The sequence below is a fragment of the Haemorhous mexicanus genome, chromosome 7, assembly GCF_027477595.1.
Source record: "Haemorhous mexicanus isolate bHaeMex1 chromosome 7, bHaeMex1.pri, whole genome shotgun sequence".
Classification (NCBI taxonomy): Eukaryota; Metazoa; Chordata; class Aves; order Passeriformes; family Fringillidae; genus Haemorhous; species Haemorhous mexicanus.
In genome coordinates this window covers 26508687-26521877 of record NC_082347.1, presented here as the reverse complement: position 1 = coordinate 26521877, position 13191 = coordinate 26508687, and the positions used below count along the sequence as shown (strand labels likewise).

General features: G+C 35.3%; 1 protein-coding gene across 2 annotated transcripts in view; it reads left to right on the top strand.

Moving 5' to 3' along the window:
* Window positions 1–13191, top strand: part of PLCE1 (phospholipase C epsilon 1) — a 137875-nt gene that overhangs the window by 89386 nt on the left and 35298 nt on the right. For both annotated transcript variants that reach the window (XM_059851618.1, XM_059851617.1), the window contains exons 5-7: window positions 5953–6098; window positions 7861–8119; window positions 8799–9007. In XM_059851618.1, the coding sequence (XP_059707601.1) occupies window positions 5953–6098; window positions 7861–8119; window positions 8799–9007 (614 nt within the window). The remainder of the gene's footprint in view (window positions 1–5952; window positions 6099–7860; window positions 8120–8798; window positions 9008–13191) is intronic.

The window sequence follows — 13191 nt, the reverse complement described above, 5'->3', positions numbered from 1 at the left end:
AAAGTTTAAACAGTGTTAGTATAGCCCTGCTACTGGTGTGGGTTCATCACTCACTAAATCATTCTTAAAATGAATAAAATTAATTAAATTATGGTTACTTAGGACACTTAGCGTTGTTAGTTTTATTTTTAATGGTTAAATTTTGTAAGGTTTTTTCATTGTTCATTCAAAATACAAATTTAAACCTCACTAGCAAAACAGAGACATATCATTTTACTGAAATAATGGAATGTAAATAAATATTGCAGTCTGTCTCTTAGTTCAGCATTTTTTTGCAATGCCTAAATGGGTTTGTATAATGCTTTTTAAAAGATTGTGTTTGTACAAATATCAAACTCTTTCCAGTCCTTGTTTGGAATAGTGTTTAATCAGATTTAAAATGGTAAATGTTCTCTGTAATGTTATATAATTTCACACAAGCACGTAAAGTAAACCATCTATTAGTAAGATATGCAATTTAGAATATTCGGATATTAAAAATGAATCTGAAAATTATCTTCAATATTGTGCCAAGAACCAAAAAAATTTAATAATTAAACCTCAGTGAAACCCATGTAAAAAATTCCAGTTCTGTTTTATACACAGAACTGTGTATAAATATATACACAGATATTCATCAATATGCTCTGACAGGTTTGTGCACAGTTAGCAGTGCAGAGGAACTCACTTCAGGCAGCTATTAGTGCTAATGCTGGATACTGCTAGTGTTTTTTAATTATTGTTTTTAAAGGGAGAAGTTGGACTATCCTGATACTAAGAATTCTGCTTTTAAACAAAGTAATGTTTTTCCCTCTTGCCATGATTACCATATGATATCTGATGAAGATTGTTATTCATGTTCTTCAGATTTTACTCAAATTTCTTGATTTTTATCAAACAAAATTACTAAAACCAGAATGGCTTGGTTAAATGGGTTATAGATTGCCATGCTTATCCTTTGGATACCTTAAAAATAATCTTCTTGTTTTGTATGCAGAGACTTTTCATACACATACTTTATTTTCAGTATTAAAGTTTCTTTCTTTCTTGCTCCAGTTCAGGCAGTGTTTAAATCAGCTACAGTGTGTTATAGAAAGATGTCCATGGCTAATTTATGGTAGGAGTCATAGAAGGTATGTACTGTAATCTTACCTTGTGGTAAGCCAGAAAATTGTTTTACTTGCTAGCAACGGTAGTTGTTAAACTTCAGGCAGGCAGCTGTGTTTGGTAATTTCACCTCTGAAAGCTGCATCTCTCAAGTATTATGAAGTTCCTAAAAATGTATTATAAATATAGAAGACATCATTTCTTCCATGTAGCATCACCCACTGAAGTATGTAGCTTGGGAATTGCTGTAAAAGTTTTACAAACTGAAGCGCTGGTGAAATGAGTGTAAAACACCACAGATGATAAAACACTGCACATTGCAACTGGAAATCATTAATAATTTCCTCCCTCAAAGCACCACTACATTTGCATTCTCATAAAATGTAGAAAATAAGTGAATTCCCATTTTAAAAAAATCACATAATACATTCTCTAGGAGGTATATAGAGGATAGTAAAGAATTTATATGTATAAGTGTGTATGAATAATCTAAATCTTGAGTAATAGAAGACCGGAATAAGAGTATGAGTGAAGAAAATCCATGGCAGATTTAGGGATACAGTTAGTAATTCGACATGCATTAAATGCTGTTCCCTCCTGTGTACTACATGGAGCGAGGTTCCCATAGAGTGACTGATAAACAGTCCTGTGTGTTGCACTTGTACAGAGATTTAAGGTCATGTACCATAACTTGAGGATCAGGTTCCATCAGGAGTGTCTCTTTCATGTCCTTCGTGTTTTATTAGTAAAAGCAGCTGACCCTCAGTAATAAACTATATCCTGGCCCTGAAAAATTGGTAGATTTTTGCCTGCATGTAGATTTGTCTTGAAATCAGTGGTAGTCCAATAATTAGGTACTCAAAAACGTAGGCTCATTTTACATTTTTAGTGATTGATATATATTTCCCATGTTTAAAAGTAAAAAAAAAAAAACAAAAAAACAAAAAAACAAAAAACAAAAAACAAAAAACAAAACAAAAAAAAACCAAAACAACAAAAAAAAAAAAAAAAAAAAAAAAACAAAAAACAAACCACTGAGTAAAAATATGCCCTTCCCAAATGCATTAGCAATAGCTAACCTGAATTTACTCCAGGTCTTTGATTGAAGTAAGGTAAGCCAAAAAAACTTCTAAAAAAATTAGGTAAATTAGTTATTGAATGCAACAGATTTTGGTGCAGTTAAAATAGTAGAGATGATATAAAAAGAGAATTTCAGAAAACCTGGAACTGTACAGATCTTTTTGTACTACAAATTATAGTACATATTGCTCAGTATAGCTTGCATTGCCAAGACATCGGGTACAGGTCCTGTGTGCTCAGATTCAGATTTGAAAGAGATTCCTATATCTCTTAAACTTTGCAAATGAGGCTACTTTCTATGTATCTAAACTTTATCTGACTCAATGTTCTTAGTGCTTCTATTAGGGCACCAGAAAATATTTAAATCTTAAGCAAACATCTGTTCAATTGTCCTTGTTTAGTACTTAATATTAGTGTCCAGTAATCCTGAAAGACACTAATTTTTATCCATCTGAATGAAAAGACTGATGTTATTATCAACTTGTTTAAGTGGGTTGTGTGTTAATTTATTACTTTTCTTGTATCTTGCAATCATGTGGGTTATCGTAACAAAGCCAGGATACATTTTCTCATGCTTTTCAGACTCATTCAGCAGTGCAACGGAAATCTAATTATAGGTTTGCTGTGATGATTTCTGTTCTGCCGGGAGCTTAAAATGAGTTTCATAAACAGAACTATGTAAGTCAAGTGTGAAAAAAAAAAAGTAAACTAAGGAAATAATGATTACTGTGTTGAAACGTAGATCATGATCTGATGTTAAAGTGCTGTCCAACACAAAAACTTAGTCCAAAAAGCTTTACTGCTCTTTCTGACAAATACTTGCAATGTATTTTGATCTCCTTGGCAAGGCTACTCCTGTGCACTCTCTGGCTGGGATGTGCTGTATGTGCTCAGCTACTGCCTGAGCCCTGAAGCTCTCGTGCTGATGTCATGGCAGCTTGGTACCAAGGCATCTGATGGTGCTTTATCCTCAGGTCAGGTGTTCCTCAGCTTTGCTGCAGCTGGGGACGTGGCTCTGCGAGAGGAGGTGCTGTTCTGTATCCACTTGGCCAGAGTGTCCAGAAGTCAGAGCTTGCCAGGGTGGAGCTTCCCTTTGCTCTCTTCTCCTGCTAGAAAACCCCTGGGTTTAGTGATGGAGAAATTGTGCCACATCAAAATACCATCTGTGCTAATTGCTTGTCAAAGTAGAAAAAATAAGATTCTGCAATCAGCTTCCAGGAGAATTCCACAGCCACCAATAAATAAGTACCTATAGAGTTCTTCTGTGCTTTTCTTTTGTGCATCTAGCTCAGCTGTACACGGCCAGCATCTGAGGAAACCCACTTCTGAGCTCCCAATTCAATGAAAATTTGATACGTTTGTTATTTCTTGAATCTGTTCCTGATTTCCAGGAAAAATTAAAATACCAACATTTCTAAAGCAGGCATGTTCATTATTTCTCAGGAGTGGTTTGTGTCTTTAGATGCTCACTTCTGTCCCCTGATTCTGCCCAATCTGTTATATCTGCCTTTGCCTATTCTGTTTTAAAATGAAGAGATTCAGACACTTTTTTTATTCTTGTTTAGTGAAAGACTTTTAAAATGTTTTTTACTCCTCTGTCGTTTTCCTGCAGGAGGAGTGAGCAGGAATTTCATGGTGCCTTTTGTACCCTTCTTTTGCTCTTACATGCTATACAGTATCTCAAGTCTGCAAAGGCTCACCCATGCTGCCCTTTATAGTTTTTTGTTTGTGTTTTCAGATTGTAAAAGTTCATCATGCTGTTTATGGCGGTCTTAAAGTCTCTATTAAATAAAATTTCAGCAAGTGGCTGCCCTAGTTTAAAGGTTTCCTCTTAATGGAGAGTCTGAAGTCAGTTGCCTTTTTAGATATTCTTTCTCAATTTTGATAGTTTTCTCCTGATCATTACATCTTTACAACCTTAGATTAAAACATATCTGTTTAAAGTTATATGATTCTTTAAAATTTCTAAAACCATATTAATCAAGTCATTCCCACATTTGTTATTGCACAGGAAACAAATATTAATTTTTTGTGAGATTGCATGTTTAGCAGTTGCATTCCCTAACAGAGCCATTTTTGGAAAATGAGAATAATATCCAAAAATAATATGTCACTATATTCCAGCATACAAAAACAAATCTGTGCCACAGATCTGACTGTTCTGTTTCACAGTTTCTGATTTTTTTAATGCATTAGTTTTATTACCTTTTGTTCTGGTTTTGCCCTCATTTGACCCCTGTGCCATGCAGTGCTATGGTGGCTTGTATTTTCCATACCCTCATGCTCTTCAGGTACGCACTTCTTTGTTGATTAAGTTTTTTATATTTTAGGAGTAACTAATTGAACACACCAAATAAAATTTTAGCTAAATTCAGATTCTCATTCTGCGCTGCTGCAGTGGTTAGTGTGCTGCCCCTGCTGCACACAACTTATTACAGCATCCCCATAGTCACTCTCCTCACTCCCGAGTGTGTCCCCAGTGAATGAATCTTCAAGAATTCAGTCCTAAAAGTGTGACTTTTTTTTTTTTTCCTGTATGGGTAGTATGAATTTTCTTCTCATATGGACATTTCTCATTTATTGTTCTCGATTGATGTTACCCTCAGACAGGTTAAATAGTAACTTAGATTCTTTGTAGTCTTTGATTTTCCTCCCTCAGGAGTGGGTGGCTCAGAACACTGAGTCTGGATAGACTTGCATAAATAGAAGCCCTATATATTTTCAGTAGGGTTATTTTCCTGTTAGTACTAATGCATTTACATTTTATTTCACATGCTTGGTTTTTAAAATAAAAGTCTATGGCCTCTGAGGGGTGAACTAGCATTTCCTAATTTTTATAAGCCTCTCTTCACACTGGTATTATCTGTAAACACTTGAATATTCCTTCAGGACCAAAGAATGGAACACAGTGTCAATAAACAAATCACGTTTATTGCCTCCTAAGTGTTTACACAATGACAAAAATCAAGCCTCCAGGGAGTCATATTGTGAAAAGAAACAGTTGGTTAAAATTAGTTTTCCATGTGAAATATAGCTACTTTTTATGGATGTTGTGGGAACATAAACTGGAAAGAAAATCTGTGCATGGATAAAATGAAGGGTTGATTTTTATTTGTTTAAATACAAACAGAATCATGTACTAAGTTGATTTCTGATTCTGGCATTAATTAATTACCAAAGACAAGTTGGTAGTGTGGGCACACTTTGGAAGATGGGATTTCTTTTTATTTACTTCATTTGTGATCTTGCAAACAGATAATGCAAATTATCTGAAATGTTCAGTACATGTAGGAATTAGCAAAATTGTGCATTAATTGCATCTAGTTTTATGAAATTAACCAAAGCCAAAAAATTCCAATTTATCAACTTTCACTGTTCATATTGTTATCAAGGGTTATGTGGGGCTGAGATCTATAAGCCATTTTATTGAGAAATTATACTGCACATCTCTCCAGCAGCTTTAGAAATCAGCACTAGCTGAAGCTGTCTATTTTCTTCTGTGGCATCAATGTATATTCAGAATATCTTATATTAAGATGCAGTAGTTTTTTGTTTATTAAAAGTTTTTCTAGAGTAGTTAGTGATTTAACTGTTTTCATGTGAATGTCACTGTGTAGGTTGTGGTTGCAATGCATATGTGATTTGGCTATGAGCCTGTAAGTGGAATTTTGACTGACACCCTCCTGATGGAAGAAACCAAACGAACCCATGTTATCTGTCAAGGATGCATGAATGCTCCAAGGCACATTGCTTTGGCTGACCCTACTGTCTGTTTGGTTGTACCAGGTGAGCTCCTGGGTTACCTGGCTGATCCTGACTGCGGGTTCTATGGAGGAGAAACGAGAAGTCTTCTCATACTTAGTACACGTGGCAAAATGCTGCTGGAATATGGGCAACTACAATGCTGTAATGGAATTCCTGGCAGGGCTGAGGTACTGGCAACTCTTTCTTTTTAAATGGCTTTTTCAGTGATAGATTATATTGCTTCTGTTAAGCAGATGTCTCTAGAGAACAATGAAACTAAACAGAAATCCATGCCTAAGCCACATCATCTCATGCTGTGACTTTCTAGTAATCCCTTTTCGAAAAATGAAGCATGCTAAACCCTTTTTTCCTCAAAATGCTCTGAGGACTCTTATCTGTTTTCCTGGTGCATGTAGAATATGTTGCATTAGAAAACTTTTTTTACTTTACTAGAAATTTTTAAAAATGTAAAAAGAAGATTGGAAGGCAGTTATGGTTTATCTAAAGAGCTACAGCTAATGTAACTTGGGGTTGGAGTCTCCAGAATATAAGTGAAACATGATCATGGTGATGCTCTAAAAGGATCAGTCTTAAGTGTATAAAAGAAACTACCTGAAAATGACAAAAAAAAAGCCCAAATGACCAAACAGCTGAATCTGTTTTTTAACCCCTCTGATTTACTTACACAGACTGATGTTGGGATCTCATGCTGTCATAATCTTTTGTGGAAGGACTTGCATGATCTTAAGGAGGAGAGAGTGGAGGCTCAGAGACAGCTCGTTGTGTGCTGTCCTCTGGGATGACAGGTTCCTGTAGGGCCAAGGAGCAGGAAGGCAGTGCCTTAGCACTGGCAGTTCAGAGGGCAGCAAATGCCTCTGAACAGGGAAGAGTTAACATCAAGTTTCCCATCTCTTGGCTTTGACCCTTGTTGTATAACGTTTGTTTCAAAGCTCTAAAGTGTTTGCATTGCTGTTCTTTGTGGTTTAGTGAGGATCTCATTGAGCTATTTGTTTATGATTTTGGTATATAAAGCCCTTTTGGGACACTCACGGGCATGGGGAGTATATTTCAGCAAAATACATCCACAGTCTCTAAGCCATGGAAGTTATGAGGGAAAATGCAAGGCCAATTAAGGGCTTAATTTTGTCTCTAATGCATCTGCACAGCACAGGGGAGAAAGGAGAGGAAGGCTGATGAGCAGCATTTCAGGACAGGAATGGAAAGTGGGGTTAAGGGCAGTCTACTGTGAGTGTATCTTTGGATCTTTTGGTATGTCTGAGGCCAGGGGTAGGAAGAAAGGCCATGTGATTACACAGACATACTGCTCAGAAGGTAAAAAAACTCCCAGAGGAATTCATAGTCCTTGCAGCTATTTCTGTTGGAAATCAGAATTTCTTTTCAGCTACAGCTCTGCACTGGTGCCTGAGAGCTTGAACATGGTCCTGACTTCCTTATTTCTGTGAAAGTAAATAATATGTGAGCAATTTGGGGGAAAAAAAATCGATGTAAATTTTAAAAAATAAATTTCATTAAAAGTCTCCAACTTTTGCTTACTTTATGGATTGTTAATAATATAGCTGAAGGAATTTGTAAGAAACACTCTGCTCTATCTTTATGCTGTTTCCTCAATCTTTTCTTATTTCTTTAGGGGCCCTTAGAAATTTTAGGCAATGATGCAATAAAAATGTTAGAAAGCCTGCTGGTATGTTTTATGCAGCTGGGCTTTTATTAAAATGTGAACTACTGCTCCAGTAAATCAGACTGCTAGTTTCTAATTTTGTTCTTTGATAATTCAAAGGGAGAATTTTTATATAAATAATAGTATTGATTTCATTCATTCATTTCTGAGCAATTATAATCTTCTCTATTACATGTATGCTGCAGGTGTTGGACTTGAAGGTAAGTTGTTGAAATTTTTTTAATAAATTTTGTGATACCTTCTTGCAATAGGTCAAGAAAAGTTTTAAAAATGTGGCAATTTATGGACCAGTCTGATATTGAAACCATGCGAAGTCTGAAAGATGCTATGGCACAACATGAGTCATCATCTGAATACAGGAAAGTGGTCAACCGGGCACTCAATATTCCAGGCTGCAAAGTTGTTCCTTTCTGTGGAGTATTTTTAAAAGAGCTTTGTGAAGTTTTGGATGGAGCATCGAGCCTCATCAGACTCTGTCCACGATATAACTCCCAGGATGAAACATTAGAGGTAAATGAGACAAATATTCTAAGATGTTATGTTCTTAGCCAGTGCTTTATTTTATATAACCTTACACACAGGCTTCATCCAGTTAAAGTTTCTAAACCAGACTGTTCCTAGACTGGTCAGTTACATGGACCTCAGTTTAATGCCCATAGTTCTTTAGCAATTTAGATTTGGTTGTTTCTACCTAGTTCAATATCAGAGTACTGAGAAATCAGCATTAGTAATAAAGGATCTTGTTTATACTTTGGATTAAATATGTAAAGCCCAAAATATGTTATTATTTTCTGCTAAATACTCTGACCTTCCACTTAATTCACTGGGAATTGGAAGTTTGCAATTTCTTAAAAACAGAATTTAGAAGCTCAGCAGATCAAGCTTTTCCTCTATGGAAAAAAACTATTCTTATGAGTTCTTTTATTGTAGTTTGAAAAGAAAAATGCTCCTCTTGGATGAAACATTAAATTCTGAGGCTTTTTTTAAGTTTCAGGAGTTACTTTAATTTGTGTTACTTGATTTATGAAATTATTTGGTCTGTTTTGTGTTTCAAGTAGGCACAAAATCCCATAGGAAGCAATAAGAAAATACACACTAGATATTCTTAATGGTAAAAATTTCTGCAGTGAGAAGTAGATGACACAACATTCTCTTTGTAGCTATACTAATCTTTTAGATATATCTGTAGTTTGTTTCAGATTACAGTGGACAAGATAATTTCTTACAACGAGTAGGCCAAGATGGTTTAAACAATCCAGAAAAAGAATCAACAACAAACAATATCTTTCAAACAATTCGGAGCTGCAATCGCAGTTTGGAGTCTGAAGAGGGTGACGATAATGTCAGTGAAGGGAGCGGCTCAAGGAAAAACTCCTTGAAGGACAAAAACCGCTACCAGTAGGTCTCATTTTATTTCCTATCATCACACCTCTATGTCATGGTTTTACTCTTTGGTTTTCTTTTGCCAAGGCTTGCCTTTTGAAATAAGAGCAACTTTAGCATCTTTCCTTGTATTTATCCATTTTCAGTTCAGAACTTTCTCCCCTGATACTGCTTGGAAACTCTCTGTATAGCTGTATTTTCCCTCATGATGTAATTACTTCCTCTCATGATAAGGGTAAATCCTTTTTGTCTTACACAGAGAGCTTTAAAAATCCACAGTTACAATTACGATTTTGATCTCTAGCGACAGGAATAGCACCAGGACATACTTGTTATCAGAGCTCAGAACATTATATTCTGCACGCTCAGGCAGTGTTCTGGCCCCTTCAAAAAAAGGTTATTTGTTATCCTTCAAAAGACTTCTTCTTTTAAGGACATGTTACTTTGAGGGGTTTCAGTTTTGTCCAGGAAACATTCATGTGTGAGTACATATTTTGAATTTTCAGGTTGCTGTATCCTGTTACTTTGCAAAGAAGTTTACTTCATTGTGCCCTCTGTAAAAAAAGCCCAGTGTTCAGTAGTCTGATTTCACTTTGAAGACCACTCTCAAAGACTGTACTGGAAATACAGGAAATGCAAAGTTTAGGACATCACATGATGTTCTAGAATGTTGCTTTGCAGAGAAGTTTCATTGCAAAGCCCATGTAGACATAGGTGGGTCGGGTCAGCTTTCAGCTAAGTTACTGTGTTAGACTAACTTCAAATTAAGTAACAGAACTTTACTGCTCTGAGGTGAAGCACTGTAAAATTACTTGAGGGCTTGCATAAAAACCATGCTTTAGTCATGGCTTGAGGTATTTTACTGATAATGTGTGTCAGAAATATCAGTATGTTCAGAACTATCCAACTTATTTCACCTACTTAAACATTAAATCTAATGAGTGACTGCCTGAGAGGCAACTGCTATCTTCCTGTTTAAAATGCATTTATTTCATTAACATGTAATTCTAAATTTCATTTCAAGTAAATAATCATTATTTCCTGAAAGAATGGTTTCTAATAGAATTATTCACATCTGGCTTTAGTTGCTTCTCGGAAGTGGTACACTAGATTAAGCCAAGAAAAACAGACCCACTTCTCTGCCCACGTATACTATCTCTTGACTTACTTCAAGTAATACTTTCAAGTACTAATACTTTCTTCCAGGAATTATTTTTTATTAATTAATGTGCTTTAAAATCAACTTGCAAATCACAGTTCAAATGGTGAATAAGCAAGGCATATAAACACTTCACTTGCATTAACAGAATAGAAATTAAATGGAGTTCCTTTTTTTATGTCTTTATGAAATAATTTCTTGGTAAATTACTTATGCTTTATTCATAAATGTAATCTAGTGATTACATTATGTGTAATCTAAAGTTTTTTAAAAACCCAGTGTGAATATGAAATGAAAATTTAAAATTTAAATGAACAAAACTGCAGATAGTTAATTAAAGTTGTGTTTCCTGGTTCAGGCTACAATCTACTCAGTAAGGAGTGTCTGTTCTTCTGAGGCAGTAAATACTGATTGTAGCAGTAGAATACTTGTAGGACAGTAGTTCTGAAAGTACTGATTTAACTCAAGTGTCTCACAGGCTTTGGAAATTCCTTATTCACTTGCCGTGTCTTTCCTGGGCATGCAGAGAACTGGGTGAGGTACAGGAGCAAATTGCTACAGAGGCAGAAGGGCCATGTTCTGTTGTACTTGTATGGAGGCTGTGTTTGGTTTATTTTTATTCCTGTGAACAGCTAAAGGGTTCTAAGGAAGAAATTTAGTCCTCTTTCTGGTGAGACCTGTCATATTTGCATACAGTGTTATAAAATCCAAATTATACCATAATTATGCATTATCTGATAATTGTAGCATTGTGGTCATAAAGGCAGAAAAATACACTGCATAGCATGTTTCTCATTACTTTGTAATTGTAAGAAAGATTTTCAATTAGTTTTTCTTTTGATGATTTGGATTAGTATTGTGGAACATGAATGCACCAAAGCTGGTAGGTTAATTTGATTTGAAGAAAATGAAAGGCATCTAATAAAATCAGTGGGCAGTGGGTATAATTACTTTCCTAGTTGCGTTAGCAAATAAGCTCTATCACTCTGTAGTCAGTGACCCATCTAATTGCCCTGGATTTCTGTACACGCCAGATAAATATCAAACATTAATCTTTCTTAGAACTCAGTGCTGATGATTAATAAATTAAAAAAAAATAAAGGTAATGCAGGATAATGAAAAAAAAAAAGCACCAACCAAATTTGAAATAGAGTTTTTATGGAATTGTTAATTATTGAATGACCTATGAAGATACTCCTTACTTTGAATAATTGCTTCATTAGCCTGATCTTATCTTCACATTTAAACTTTTCCAATTACAATAAATAACGTAGAAAATAGTAGGGGAAAATCTCAAACATTTTTTTCTTTTTTGTATACCTTGCAATTTTCTCCTCTAAAACTGCAATCTGTGTCACTGCTTCCTTTACTTTTCATTTCCTTGCCTCTCAGGGCAGCACATGTAAAGAAAGCCCCTGGTCCAGCCCAGGCTCTGTAAGTCTCTCAGGAACTGGCAGCGGTGTCGCTTTTGGCAGCTCGTGTCAGAGGCTCCATTTCTGTGTGTGCTTACGTCTGTGTGCTTGGCTTACCTGCTTCTTGTACATTCTAATCTGCAGCCTGCAACGTGTGAAGCAAGGCATAAACCAAGCTCTGCCATTTCTGTCTCTGCTGTGATAGACTCCTCCAGCCATGCACAGCTACTCTCCAAATACATGTTATAGCATTCATACAGAGACTTGTTCCGCTGTTTTGAGGGCACAGGGGAGAAAGAGCTGCTTCAGTTGTTTGTTTCATTTTAAAATGTAATTTTATATAATACAGATAAATATTTCAATTTACATTTGTCTAGTAAGAATCTAGTAAGACAATTTATATCAGCTCAGTTAAAATGCGTGACCTTTATTTGTAGGAATATTTCTTAAAGAAACAATGCTACACTTAAGACCAATGCAGTTATTTTGTCAGTCCTTTCACCAGAAGCAATAAACCCTCAACCTATTTGCCACTTTTTATAAATTTGATAAAGAGACAGAGATCTCACCCATTAATAAATTCATAGAGGAATCATTGTTGTATGGAATAAAGGAAAAATCCAGATTAATTTGTCATCCAGGTAGAGGAGGGTTTGAGGAAAAGCTGATGGTCACCTGTGCTGTTTAGCACTGGGGGAGATGGGGTATGAGACTTGGAAACACAACATGAGTCATCTTTGGCTTAGTTGGTAGGTAAGGGGCAGGAACTGGGAACATTGTGGTGCTAGGAAGGGGAAGCAAAGAGGATATTAGGACAAGATTTCTTGAAGGATATGTAGAGGAGGATGATTTGTATTTTATTGCCTGGATATCTTTAGGAAAATGTGCTTTATTAGTTCTGTTGTACACAGAACAGTTTGTCCTTGTTTATGTTCACTGAAGTACCCAAATATTGAACATTTGTGCATTCATACATGTTAGAAGCTTCTGCAGGGAAGACATTTCATTTTAACTACCTCTTCTATTAGCTCAGTATTGTTGCTCTGTATCTACTGTTTCTAATTTTGGCAAAATATATCAGAAATTTTGGTTGCCGCATACAAGTTTATGTTAATATTTTCCTTAAGTAAAATAAGATTTCTCATGGAAAGTATCTGATAAAATTATTTGTGCATTCTTATGAGGAAGATATGTATTTTAATCAGTATTTTACTTGTTTTAATCAGAATATTATACAGTGTGAAAGGTCTGCACATTAAATCAGTAATAGAACAGAGATTAGAAGTCCTGTCTGAAATGCACTATATCCTGCTAACAGTTTCCACATATGGCACTTAATATTTCAGCTGAAGCAATCTTACACAGAGGATTTAGAAACTGATCCCACTTGGCCTTAAGAACCAATCAGACACTTTTTATTATTAATGCAAAGTTTGGAAAGTTCTAGGAAAATATAATCATATTGTTTCAGGAGTTATAAGTAATTGTAGCAGCATCTCTTAATTGATGCAAAATTGCAATAACATAAATTGTAATACTTCAAAAACTATACAAGTTCCTGCAAGTCCCAATTATATAGTGATGATAGTATTCCATTTATTTAAACTACAGCAGAAAAAAATATTCAT